At 47.2% G+C, this 14,077-nt stretch overlaps 1 protein-coding gene across 1 annotated transcript in view; it reads left to right on the forward strand.

Moving 5' to 3' along the window:
- Window positions 1–14,077, forward strand: part of LCT (lactase) — a 67,859-nt gene that overhangs the window by 27,899 nt on the left and 25,883 nt on the right. Inside the window, exons 3-6 of the mRNA XM_006880732.1 lie at window positions 1,939–2,022; window positions 7,237–7,339; window positions 8,663–8,738; window positions 13,227–13,956. Coding sequence (XP_006880794.1) covers window positions 1,939–2,022; window positions 7,237–7,339; window positions 8,663–8,738; window positions 13,227–13,956 — 993 coding nt within the window. The remainder of the gene's footprint in view (window positions 1–1,938; window positions 2,023–7,236; window positions 7,340–8,662; window positions 8,739–13,226; window positions 13,957–14,077) is intronic.

Below are 14,077 nucleotides of genomic sequence, written 5' to 3' on the forward strand. Positions count from 1 at the left end.
AAAATGAGAGTCTGCACACTAGGATGATGTAGAGAGCTCTAGTTTATTATGCTAAAAGCCTGCTTTTTATACATTTAAACTTGTTAAACTTGACTTATAGCCAACATTTTGTGATTACAAAGCTCACATAAGATTTTAACTAGAAAAAACAAAAAGAAGGCAGGTGTGGCACCCACCAAAGCTGGAGAGGCACAAGTTTAGACTTCTTGAGCACCTCTGCCTGCCTATTCTGATGTTGTTGAATACCTTCGAGTCAGAACCTCATAGCTGACACTCCAGAGGGTTTTCCAAGGCGGTATTTTGTAAGGGAGGAGATTGCCCATCCTTTTCCTGTGGACTCCTGCTGTAACTGGTCTGTTTACCCAACACTCTCTGTTAAATGCTAAGTTTCTGTGGATCTTGCTCATCTTTTATGCATATGTGTGTGAAACATACTTACAAAAAATTTGCCAACTCAACAATTACTACATACATAATTCAGTGACATTGATTTGAGTACATTCTTTATGCTAACCAGCATATCATTCTGGCAGCCTTTAATATAAACTAAGTGCAAAAAAAAAATATAAACTAAGTGCACCCTTAGCAAACACTTCTTCCCCTGGTAACTTCTCCCACTGGTATCTAATAAGCAACTTTAGTTTCTACACATCTGCTCATTTCAGGTAAGTGAGCTCTTCCAGTATTTCTTTGGGTGCTGACTTATTTCACTCAGTGGAATGCTTTCCAGGTCCGTCCTGGAAATTAGCATCAAGCTCCTTAATTCCTTTTCATGGTTGAGTACTGTATGTGCACATTTTGTTTCTCTCTTCACCTGCTGATGGACATTTCAGTTGTTTCCACATTTGGGCTTTTGTGAAAACTGCTGCTGTGAGCAGAGGGCATATTACTCATCTTTACATGTGACTCCCCAGCAGTATCCAACACAGTGACTTTCAAAAGTAGGAACACCATGGCTTCGTGCTGCATAGAATTGACAAACAAATGCAAGAGCTGAAGTGGGTGAGGAGGGGAGCGCCTGGGTCCATCAGAGCAGAGCTAGTGGGGGGAGCATGTTGAGCATTTAATCAGTACCTGTAACTTGACAAGGAGCCAGCGTGAATCAATTTCTGAAGGTCCACAGTGCACACAGTCCTCACTGTCATTATCCACAGCATGATCCACCCCTGACAGAATGTTAATGGAGCAGCTAGCTTCTGAAGGAAGCAGTGATGACTGAAGGAAGCACTGTGATGACCCACACTGATGACTTCATGTTTAGACATTTGAGTCTGAAGTTCTTTGTGTTGTGGAGAGTAGAAGGAAATGAGAAGGTTGTATACAAGCAGGACCATGAGGCCAGCGAGGAGGATGAATGTTCAAACTGTGGCCTGAAATGAAAAGGAAAACCCCAAACCCAGTATGATCCACAGTTATCACAGTGGAGTGTGAGGGTGGCTGAACACGCCACCTTGTGTCCTGGCGGAAAGCGAGGTGGCCGTAAAGAAGAGGGTTGATTGTTGCTCCTCTCTGCTGCTGGGAGGTCACTGCAGCGCTGTGCAGGGCCTTGTCCATTCACACAGGGCCTCATCTGTTCATGCAGGGGCTTGTCCGTTCACACAGGGCCTCGGCCGTTCACGCAGGGCCTCGTCTGTTCATGCATGAGCTTGGCCGTTCACGCAGGGCCTTATCCATTCACACAGGGCCTCGTCCCTTCACGCAGCCATGTCCAGCTCACTGCACCACACACAGCACTGAGCCTGTAGAGGATGTGTTCCAACATGCACACATACAACTTTACTTCATCCCAGCTCCTCCCTGACTGCTCTGCTCAGGAAACCCCACCTTGGAAAATTCAATTTCATAATAAGGGTTGAAATAGGAAAGAACATTTTTGCACAGCTTTTTGTCTCAAAATTGCTTATGCTTTAATGGCACTGTTTGCTTATTTCTTTCTAGGACTCGGTCGATTTCCTCTCTCTCGATTTGTCTCATGAATGCCAAAGCGAGGCGAGTTTGCCAGAGCAGCTGAGTAAATTGCAGGTAATTTGAGTCATTTTCCATATTGATAGTGAACGGAGAGCATTCCTGAAAGCTCATTCGACATTTAATGATTCGGCTGGTGCATAAACTGAGCTGCCGTCAGTAGTCGGGAGGTTTCTCTGAGGGCAGTCTCTTCTAGAAAGGAGAATGATTTCTTAATAAGGTAAATATTTACATGGTTGTCCTGTTTTCCTGTGTAGAAATTTACTGAGAATAAAAATTTCCTGTCCAATCTGAGTTTTTAAGAGTTGTTTCCCAAGTAGGACTATCGAATCATAAACCCACCACAAGTCCCTTCCTTGAGTCCTGGATGGTCCTTCCGTTACCTTGTTTTGTTTTCTTAGATCTCACGTTTCTGACCCAGCAGCGGGGAAAGGGAGCTCCCTCCCGAACTGTCAAGGAGCTTTGGTGGCATGATGGTTAACCATCAGTTACTAACAGAAAGGTCTGGAGTAGGTTCAGACCCACCACCAGCCACCTCAAAGGAGAGAAGACCTGATGGCCCGGCCAGGCTGGATGGGGGCTCTGGCCGTAGGCACTCCTCTCCTCTGTGGGAAGCTGTCACTCTGCTGCACAGGGCTCCGTCCAATCCACGCATAAATGTCAGCAAGCACTGTGTGCCACACTCTTTACCGAGCTCTGTAAAGATTCTTGTTTGTTGTGTACTGTTGAGTCGGAACTGACCCATAGACGACCCGAGTTTTCAGAGGCAGTAAATCACACAGGGAGAGATTGCCCATCTTTCTCCTGAGAAGCATCTGGTGGGTTCAAACCATGTGCCTTTGGCTTGGCAGGGCAGTTCCTTACAGCTATGCCACATAGGCCTAGGAAACCCAGTGGGGCAGTTCTGCCTTGTCCTAGAGAGTCACCAAGAGTCAAAATGACCCAATTGTTAGACTTCATCATCAAAGTAAGACTGACTGCCTTAATTCTCTTGAGTCCAAATGATCCCCCTGTCTCTTGACTGGTATAACTGAGCCCTGAAGAACTCACTATGGTGCATGGCCCCAGAATCCCCCCATGCTTCCCTCAGCAGGTTTGTGAATGTAGTCATTCCCACTGCTTCCACCCTTGGACCCAGAAGGAGCCAGGCAGAGCAGTTTTAAGCTACTATGCCATAGGTAGGGGCCTCCTTGTTTGGAATCCTTTCTGACTTTAACTACTTCTACCATTAACATAAACTCACTGTCTCCTAAGTTTCCAATCTAATCCTAAAAGTTAATTTTGTCAGTTTTAAAAAATTTTGGGAGGTATTTTTGGTTTAAGATTTAAATATTATATCAGAGCAGTAGTCTCAGGAAAAGTCTGGATTTCTTGAAAATTTTAGGTTCTTTCCTGCATTTCCCCCCTTTTGATAAAAATTTTCCTTGGGAATCTTTTATAAAAACGTTCAATAATGGTAGCCAAGCACCATCCAATTCTTTTGTTCTCATAGAAGGGGGCTATGGAGACTATGAATTGCACATTTTACATCTTCCTCCTATTAAGGAAACCTGATTATGCAACAGGTAAGCAGTTGGCTGTTCACTGAAAGTTAGTATTGGAAACTCTCCAGAGGAAAGACCTGGGGACCTGCTTCTATGAAGACAGCAGCCTAGGAGACACTATGGGGAAATTCTGTGCTCACATGGGGTCACTGTGGAATGAAAATTGACTCAATGCACTTAACACCAACTAGGATTTTGTTGCTGGCCATGTACCAGGCTCTGTTAGGCACTTCATCCTCACATCTCTCTAACCTTCGCAGTATATGTCAAGGTTTGAGAAACTTAATAAGCTTCAGACTCTGGGGAATGTTAATGGAACCAAGATTTTAACCTTCTAAGACACCTAAGTATGTCTCCAAAATAGAAATATGTCCAATACATGTTTTATGGTGAGGGAGTAATTTTTAAAACTCTCACACGATTAGATTTACTTCTGTAGTCACTTTCTTGCCTGAACCTGCTTGCTACCTAGAGCCAGCACTTACAGACTTGTTGACAGATCCCAGGGGCCTTAAGTAGCATTGTGTATCTTTAAGGTCTGCTTATGCCTGTATCATCTAAATCTGTCTTTTGTCTTCCTTGGGGAATTAACCTAGAGCTTGTTGCTAAGCTCGTGGGTTCAGACATTGTTGGTATTTGAAGTCTTCTCTATTATGTGGATCTGACATGACATAGAGAGGCAGTCAGCTGGAAATTGGTTTGATTTGTGCTTGGGATGTGGTTTATAGCATTTTCACATCAAAACGTGTTCTAGAAAGCTAACTCCCACCATGCTGACTAAGATATGCATCCTCAGTCCACAGCTGACCAGTGAGTGACGCTTTCCATGGTCAAGCTCAGCTGCCACGTGTGATAGCCTGCAGCAAAACAAAGCAATCTGATCTTAGAACTGCAACCAGAACGCTTCTGTCACATTATCAAGAAGGGTAGTCCTTGAAGAACAACAACAGGCTTGGTGAAGTAGAGGGTGGGCGAAAGGTGAAGACTGCCAATGAGATGGATTGACACCGTGGCTGTGACACTGGGCTCAACACAGCAGTGACCGTGAGGCTGGCACAGGCTCAGGCACGTTCCATTCTGCTGCATGTAAGGTCGGTGTGAATCAGAGCTGACCGAGTGACATCTCACAGTGTGACAGCAGCAGCAATTCTGTTTCTCTTTCATTTCACTGAGTAGATTCAACCCCAGATGCTGACAGCTGGTGATACAGCCCCAGACATTCAGAATGGCGACTTTGGTGCAGCCACCGGAGCTTCGAGGAGACGGTTCTGTCTGGGCCACAAGTCATTGCTGAGAGCACTGTCCACACCTGGGACAGGAAGACCAGCTGAGCTCCAATGAGGGAGCGTGTACCTTGCTGTCCACAGCTTCCTGCTAAATTTGCCCCTCTTTCTTATCCTAATTGTTCTCCACTCCCATTCCTCTTAAAGAGGTCTCTTCCAGTGGTCTATGAAAAGACCAGGCAGACAACAGAAGAAAGAACAGGCTGCCAGGCCTGCTCCCTGCATTCTCCCCAGGGAGCCTGCACCCACTGTTCTGAGCCCCTTTGGCCTCTGCTGCCTCTCCTGCCTTTCCCCACCAGCACCCAGGCGCTTTAGGGCCTGAGGGGTTCTCACAGCCAGCAGGGCACCTGCACAGGGTCTGAGTTCTTCAAGGTGCCCCTGAGTGGATCAAATGTCCAACTTCCTGTTAAGCTCTGCGCCCAGGAGCTTTCCTCACCACATTCAGGGGCCTCAGACGCTGTGTCTCTCTGTCCTGCAGCTCCCTCCAGAAAAAGGATATTTAAAATAAGGTCAAACAAACAAGACAAACAAGAAAGGACATCAGAGACACATTAGCCATCACTCTCTTGACACTGAATTGTCCAGGAAGGAGGAGGAGTCTCGCTTGCCCCTGTAGTCATGACAGCTGCTTGCTGGGTGTGTGGTCTGTGGGGAGCTGCACTGCTGACCCGAAAGCCAAGCCTCCCTGTGGTTTGAACACACAGCTGCCCACTGAGAGGGAGCAAAATGGGCAGTGTCTCCCACTGCTACATGCAGCCTGACAGGAGAGAGAGTGGGTTTTCCTTTTTTAACCTTTTATTATGGAAAAGTTCAAACATACTCAGCCACTGCCTTCAAGTCCATTCCATCCTATAGCAGCTGAATGGGACTGCCTCCAGGCTATGCATCCTCAGAGGGGACAGCCTGCCACATTCTGCCCTGGAGCTGCTGTTGGGTTCACACTGCCAAACCACCAGCCTGCACCACTAGGACTCCTTGACAGATCCACAGATGTTGTTATGTGCCATCGAGTCGCTTGCGACTCATAGCAACCCTATGTACAACAGCCCTAAAGTCTGCTCTGTCCTGTGCCAATCGCACTGTCTCTGACACTCCCATCTCGATTATCCCAGTCACTAAATCAATCCACCTCATAGAAGGCCTTTCTCTCCTGCGCCGTCCCTCCACCCTCCCAAGCATGATGTCCTTCTCCAAGGACCGGTCTCTCCTCACAACATGTCCGACTAAAGTATGTTAGACGAAGCCTCAGAATCCTTGCCTCCAAGGAGCCACCCGGTTTGACCCTTTCCAGGACAAGTGATTGTGAAGACCATGGCCTGTATCAGACACACCTGAGTCTCCAGAGAGACACCATTGCTCTTCAGTACTTTGGAGAGGTCCCTAACAGCAGACTTTCCAATCACAATGCACCTTTTAATTTCCTGGCTACTGGTGCCAAGAGTGTTGACTGTGGTTCAAATCCACCAGATGCTCTGCTGAAGAAGGAGGAACAATCGCCTCCTGTACCAGTCAGATCCAATTTGATGGTACACACATAAAAAGAATAAATAAATAAAAACAATATGAACTCTACAAGAAAAAAAAAGAGTGTTGACTGTGGAGCCAAGCAAACTAAAGCTGTGTACAATCTCAATCTCTTCACCATCTATCCTGATGCTGCCAATTGGTCCAGTGGTGAGAATCTTTGTCTTCTTGACATTGAGCCTCAATCCATATTGTAGGCTGCAGTCCTTGACCCTCTGCAGCAGGTGCTTCAGTGCCTCTTCAGTTTCAGCAATCAGGGTTGTGTCATCTGCATAACACAGATTGTTGGTAAATCGTCCACCAATCTTGACCCCACATTTCTCCTCATAGAGTCCAACCTCCCAAATAATCTGTTCTGCATATAGGTTGAAAAGGTATGGAGATAGGATGCATCCCTGGCATACGCCCTTCCCAATTTTGAACTATGCATTGTTCCCTTGCTCTGTTCTGACGAGATAGAAAACTATAATGAACTGCTCTGAAGACATCACTAGCTTCAAAAGTTATCGATTCCTAGCTAATTCTATTTCCTTTGTATGGCTTCCCCACCACCGCCAAATTGGATTATGTTGAAGCCACTGCCGTAATTACTGTGAAGGTGGTGTCTTAGAACCTTTAAAAGTTTAAATTAAAAAAAATAAAATTAAAGCCGAGATAAAGATGTCTGGTATCCATAAGAACATGAATAGGTGATTATGTCTCTTTGTGAGTGAGGGCAATTAAGATGGCCTATGTTATTGAAAGGTCTGATGTATTCTTCCTCCAAGCCTGCAGTCAGTTCCATTTATACATGAGCGGCTTGGAGGCCATTTCTCAATCTAGATTGAATGTTCTTAGCTTGTCACCTTGGACCTCTGTCCCTGTTCAGAAGGTGGACTTTGGACAGCTCCAACTCATTTGTTGGCCTTTGGCTTTTTCAGACCATTGGGCCCAATGTGAAAGTTTTCATCTTCGCCCTGAAGCTCCAGGACTGCCCCTCCTCCAGGCAGAACCCTGCTGAGACACTGTTCTCCCTCTCTGCAGGTGAGTGGATGAGGTAGGCGGGGTTTCAGTGGTGCATGGTGTGCTGGCGAGGTGGGAAACACTCTTGACAGTCTGGGGCTCCAATGGTGGAGTCTGGGAGAGGCAGGAAGGAGGATCGGTTTGAGAGCCAACTCCACAAGAGGCTCAGTGTCCTGTCTTCCCACCGATGGTCCCTTGCCATGAGTTCCCAGTGTTCCAAGAAGGAGAGGATTCATCTGCAGATGCCTGGCACTTAGGTTCTGCTTCATTCGCCTCAACTGGTCCTGGTCCTTTGATCAAGACACAAGGGACGTTCAGCTAGCTCACAGCCATATTTTCAGGGCCTCTTAGCTCAGATTCTTACAACGGAGGCTTACTGGTTGACCACAAACTATGACAATTGAGTTATAGAAGGAGTAAAGTCTGTTAATGTCTGGGGCTGGAGGCCTAAATCCTGGAACATCTGAAGGAAGGGGAAAGGGGGAACCCCCTGGAGAAATTCTTGGGTGTCCTGATCTTCAGTCCCATCACCTGAAAGGTCCCAGAGGGAAGCTTAAGTTTGTTGTGCCCTTTCCACAACTTTAACCACTTTCCACCCTCTGGGCTGGACTTCAGGATGTCACATAGCCTGTCCATAGATACCTCTTTTTTTTTTTTCCCCTTTTCTCTTCTTCTCCCTGCCTCTTTTGAAACAGTCCCTCGGCCAAGGACTATCCACTTAGGTTTGTATCCAAAGACGAAATTTGTAGGTGAAAGGAGTTAGGAGTCAGCCTTCGTTAGAGACTGGTTCATTTCAGGGTTGAAAATATGGAACGCTTCACGAATTTGTGTGTCATCCTTGCGCAGGGGCCATGCTAATCTTCTCTGTATCGTTCCAATTTTAGTATATGTGCTGCCGAAGCGAGCACCCATAGATACCTCTTATTAACCTTAGCCCTGACCAACCTTTCTGATGTTTGAGGTTTTCTAAATCAAGGGTTCTTCAAATTGTATTCCCCTGACCAACAGCATTAACAGCACCTTGAAAATTTGTTAGGAACACACAGTGCTGACCCCAGACCCAGTTTTACTGAAGCTGAAACTCTGGCAGTAGGAGCCAGTCACCTGTGTTTGAGCAAGCCTTCCAGGTGGCACTGAGACACTCAGGTTTGAAACATATTTCTCTAAGTTATGACTGGGTAGACAAACCCTTTTGCCCTCTAGCTTTAGCCCTTGAAGGAAACAGCATCTTTAAGAGGCCCCAGCTCTGAATCTTTGTGTGCTATGGAAGTGAGGCCAACCTTGACCACAGGTATGCGGGATCTGGGTTGGGCCTCAAGTGAAGTTGAACTTTCTCTCTTCCAGCCATAAATAAAGACCAAGTATTCATCATTGGATTTGACGTTGGTGCATTCCTGGACTGTTCAAATTCCAAGGAAAGGTAATGTTGGATTTTTATGTTTAACTGTTAATATTAATGACTAGTATTAGTGAATTGCCCGCTGTCCTTTCACATACCTAATCTCATGGCCCTGTGATTATCCTTCTTTGGGGCAGCCGGCTTGTTGTGGATGAATGAGAGACTGATTTAGAGCAGAGAGAACTCCTCTTTCTGAGTCTCACTCAGGGTCCTATTTGGGGCATTTCACCTCTGGGCAGCCCTACAATTCACCCCCAAGCAGGGCAGGATGTGAGGTCTTGTCAGAGGCAGGGAGAGCTTGTGGAGAGCGAGTAGGGTGGTAGAGATCAGCCTGTCCCACTGAGGTACGTCCTCTGAGTAAGTGAAGTGAGTTTTCTGCACCTGTTTCCTGAATGCAGACTGTGAGGTGTCCAGCCCACAAGAAGACAACCTGACAGGAAAGCCAGCTGTTGGCGTGGTGGAGAGCCCAACACGGCAGGGATTCCAGTCCTTGGGGGTGGGGGACTACAAAGAATTTCTCACCAAATGACTAATGGAGCAACATTTGTCAATTGTTTACTTCGAAAATAATAATAAATTAGAGCAGATTTGAGAATATTCTTATAATTATAACACACACACACACACACACACACACACACACACACTCCAGCGTGCTGCTCTGTGGACAAGGAAAGGATGGTATGGAAAGACTCAATGGAATTTCCCAGAGTCCTGAGGGCTCCATGCGAGGTCATGTGCCGTGGTCAAAGCAGAACAAAGCCAGGAATGTGATCTTCTGACTTCTCAGAACTTTGCCAGCACCATCCTTGTCATTCACTTTAGAACTTTCGAGCACAGCTCTGGCCCAGGTCATAAGACTTCTGTTGTCACTACCACATGTACCGTTTAGCCCCAGCCTTTTTTAGCCTTTGGCTCTCCGAAGCCATATCCTCCTTCTCCTATTTGATTTTCCCAGTTCTTTTCAAGTCACTAGTTCAAATCAACAGTCACAACTATATGTCACGCTCTGTTTGGGGGTGTAAACACTGTGAGGATAAGATCGGTCAGAACTAACCCATGACCAATCTTGGAGTCAGTCAGAGAGGACTGGACTTGGGTCTTTACTGAAAACAGAATCTAGACAGTCATAATAATAACTCCTTTGAGAGATCAAAGATTACAAGACCAGCAGATGATGTAAGTGATCTCAATAATACTTCGACCTGGTAGTGCTTTGTTGAAAGCCAAGGTCCAATACTGACAGTGGGGTCATTCCTCAGGTGAGGGGGCCCGTTAGTGGGGGTTCAGAGACAATATCACAGCTTTCCCCTTGAGAATCTTAAATATCTAACACAGTGTTACAGGAGACACACAGGCCCGAGACCTCAGAAGGAGTTGCCCAGGGCAATAAAGGGTTGCCCTGAGAAGTTGACTAAATGAGTGGTACTAGGAAGATTGCTCACAGAGCTTGAGAGGACAAGTTGCTACGTTGTTGTCAAGTTAGACAAACCCCAGGCTCTCAGATCCACCACCTCTAACCCAACTCTATAAAACTGACTCTATAAAAAGAGGTGGTGGTTGTTGTGTGCCTTGGAGTCAGAAGTGTCCCATAGCTGATCCTCCAGTGGGTTTTCAGAGGCAGTAAATAACAAGAGAGGAGATTGTCCATCCTTCTCTGGAGGTGGTGGAGTCTAATCCAAGCTCTGCCCCAGCCCAAACCAGACGAGCTGCTGTGGAGCTGGTTACAGGCATGACTGTGCCCATGGGATTTCTAACCTGTAACCCTGACCAAGGAGAGAGAGCCCATCTTCCTTCTTTGACATGTGAAGCTACTGGCAGGTTCAAACTCTCTGCTTTTCAGTTAGCCCAGCATTTAACCCACCAAGCCACCAGAGCACCTGCTGATCTACCCTGGGGTGGTTTGTTTACCCCTCGAACCTCTCCTTCCGGGTCTGGAGGACAGAGCTGGGTCAGGAGCGGTAGGGGCGGATGAGAGTGAGGGATTGGGCTCAGGGCCATGGGCAGAAGCTGGGCCCCAAGCGGGTACCTTTTGCCTTCCTGCCTGTATTCTGATCCTGCATAGGTTTGGATAACCCATGACTGTAATCCTCACCCTCCTCACCTCTGCTTTAGCACAAGTGCATGAGGCAATGAGGAAACAGGAAGTGCTCAGATGTGGAGGGCACCCCCTGAAGGGCCTGACTCCACAGAGGCTTGTCCCTGTCAGCAGGGCCTCCAGTATGTGCTTGAGGAGTTCCTGCACCTCAGCGGCTCCTTCTGCATTTCAACAAGGGGCTTCTGCTGGCTTAGTCTGCAGTGAGTTGCGCTGCTAACCCAGAGGGGTCCTCAGCAGTTCCAATCCACCAGTCACTCGAGGGAGAAGGATAGGTAGTCACCTCCTGTGTGATTGACCGTCTCCAGTAACCCACCACAGAGGGCCAGCTATGGCTCAGGCAGGCAGTGAGTGAGTGTGCAAACAGCTTGAGTTGGTAGATCCTTGTTTTCTGTGTGTAGCTGAAGTCCTCGTCATCATCATTACAACAATGAGGAGGTACTTGTTTGTACTCAGTAGACTAATGCCTTTAGTCCCCATGGCAACCTGTGGGCATTTGGTGGATGTGAGATACAGAGAGGTCAGGTGTCTGCCTCTCTGCCATTTAGACCAGTCCTGCCTGGAGCCAGCTCAGCTTGTTCATCATCCCTGCCTCCTGACCATCCTGGGACAGGACATCAGAGCCTCTCGTATTCAACCTCCTCCTTCTCGTATATATGCTCCTTTCTCAACATAAGATATACTAGCACCCTTTCCCATGGTTGTGTCACTCCTTAAATTTGGGTTCTTCTTCCTGTTAAGTAAGCAGAGTGGAGCAGGAATCCATGCAAGAGAAGAAAGATAATTATCAGGAACGTACTTTGCAAAAGGAGGTGTGGAGGGCTGAATCAATGCTACCCCATGACCCACCAAACAAAAAAAAAAGTTTGGTTTGTAAAGATTTATGTGGAAAGGAGGCTCGTGTTTATTCATAAGGGAAGGTGGGACATTCTAAGATACGGCCCGTGTATGAAGGATTATGATAATTAAGTGCATGCTCAGCTCATACTCCGAAACGGATGCTGTACCAGACATCCTTTATCATGAGATAGTGCACATGTGCTGTGGGGCAAGGTTCTCCAGTTCGATTCCCCTGTCTGATAGAGAGCTTTACTTCTTGTTCAGGAAGGTCAGCTTTCAGCAACTATTGCTGTTTCTGTTACAGGAACTGATGTGAACTGGTTTTGCTTCAGACCAGGTTTTCAGGAAGTTAGTCTTTAGAGAACAATGTCTTATCAAAAAGGAGGGTTAGCCGTCTCCAGATGTGAATGGTTATCCAGAGGGGCTGAGAGGAAACATCCCAAGGTTAGCCCTTGGCCTGCACCTCAGGTGCACTTCTGGGTGCTATGGTCAGCAATGGGGCAGCTCCCTACCCTCCAGGCAGGACTCCTTCCTTAGTGCGTGCTGGACTCTGGTTAGGTGTCTGATACCTCATTGGAGTTCTGTGGTGGCCTACTGGTAAGAAGCTGTGCTGCAATCCTGAAGGCCCCAGTTCGAATCCACCACCTCGAGAAAAGGACAGGCAGTCTCCTCTCGTGTTATTTACTGCCGCTAAAAACCCACTGGAGGATCAGCTACGGGTCACTTCCGACTCCATGGCAAACAACAACAACCTCATTTTATAAAGCCAGTGATTTGGGGGTCTGTAGAGATGAAACCCATTGGCATTGATCTCACAGTGACCCAGTGAACCCAGTCCTACCCTCTGCCATCCTCGTCAGCTGACACACTTGAGCCACCGTTACAGTTGCTGTGCCAATCCAACTCATGGAGGGTCTTTCTTTCTTTGCTGACCCCGTACCTTTCCGAGCATGATGTTCTTTTCCAAGACCTGACTCCTCTTAACCATGTGCCCAAAATATGTGAGATGAAGCTTCACCATCCTTGCCTCTAAGGGCTACTCTGGTTACATTTTCTCCAAGACATATTTGCTTGTTCTTTTGGAAGTCTGTGAATATTTAGTCCTTTTTTCCAGCCCCACAACTCAAAGGCATTGATTATTCTTCCTTAGTCATTGTCCAACTTTCAGATGCATAACAAGTAACTGAAAAGATCATGACTTGAATCCAGTACACCTTAGTCTTTAAGCTTACATCATTACTCCTCAATACCTTAGAGAGTTCCTTGGCAACAGACTTACCCAAAGCAACACATCTTCTAATTTCTTTTTTTTTATTCTTTCTCTTTCTCTCTCTCTTAAATTAATTTTAATGAAAGACTTAGGGTTTCCAGTCATTTCATTTGCATTCCAGTTGCACTTTTCTCCCTGCCCACCCCCTTCCCCATTTTCTGATTTCTTGACTGCTGGTGCCAAGGATGTTGATTGTGGAGCCAAGCGAGATGAAATAGTTGCCAACACCAGTCTTCTCTCCACTTATCATGATGTGCCTATTGGGACTTGTATGGTTATTAATTATGTCATTTTGGTCCTACAGCAATGGGTATTGTTCTCTGACCAACTCCCTGATGCCTCAGGCTGACCAGCAGCAAGCCCATGAAGCAGCTGTTGGCCCTTCTCCCCCTGCCTCTGCCTACCAGCGGGTCTGGGAAACATTTGCAAGGCAGTCCCAAGCACAGAGGGATGCTTTCCTGTGGGACATTTTCCCCAAAGGCTTTCTCTGGGGCGTCTCCACGGGAGCCTTGAACATTGAAGGAGGCTTTGCTGAGGGTGGAAGGGGACCAAGCATCTGGGATCGACAGGGCCAGCAGGAAACCACCACGGGCCAAGAAACACCACAAGTGTCCAGTGACAGTTACTACAAGGTGGCCTCTGACGTGGCCCTGCTTCGTGGCCTTCGGGCTCAAGTCTACAAGTTTTCCATCTCCTGGTCCCGGATCTTCCCCACCGGGCTTAGAGGCAGCCTCAATCCCCGTGGCGTTGCCTACTACAATAAGCTCATCGACCACCTGCTGGACTCTCACATCGAACCCATGGTGACGCTGTTCCACTGGGACCTGCCCCAGGCCCTGCAGGATGCCGGTGGGTGGCAGAACGAGAGCATGGTAGATGCCTTCCTGGACTATGCGGCCTTCTGCTTCTCCACTTTTGGGGATCGTGTGAAGCTGTGGGTGACCTTCCATGAGCCGTGGGTGATGAGCTATGCGGGTTATGGCACTGGCGAGCACCCGCCAGGCATCTCCGACCCAGGAGTGGCCTCTTTCAAGGTATTTCTCATTCCTGCAGTTTTTGCTAATTGGAGAAGAGGGTGTCTCCTATTCAGCAAGGCTTTACCTTTGTCTTTTAATCAGAGGGAAGGAAGGAATCCTGAGCTACTGATGTGAACTG

This window comes from Elephantulus edwardii, unplaced genomic scaffold (assembly GCF_000299155.1).
Source record: "Elephantulus edwardii isolate Elephantulus edwardi_28Jun2011 unplaced genomic scaffold, EleEdw1.0 scaffold00010, whole genome shotgun sequence".
NCBI lineage: Eukaryota > Metazoa > Chordata > Mammalia > Macroscelidea > Macroscelididae > Elephantulus > Elephantulus edwardii.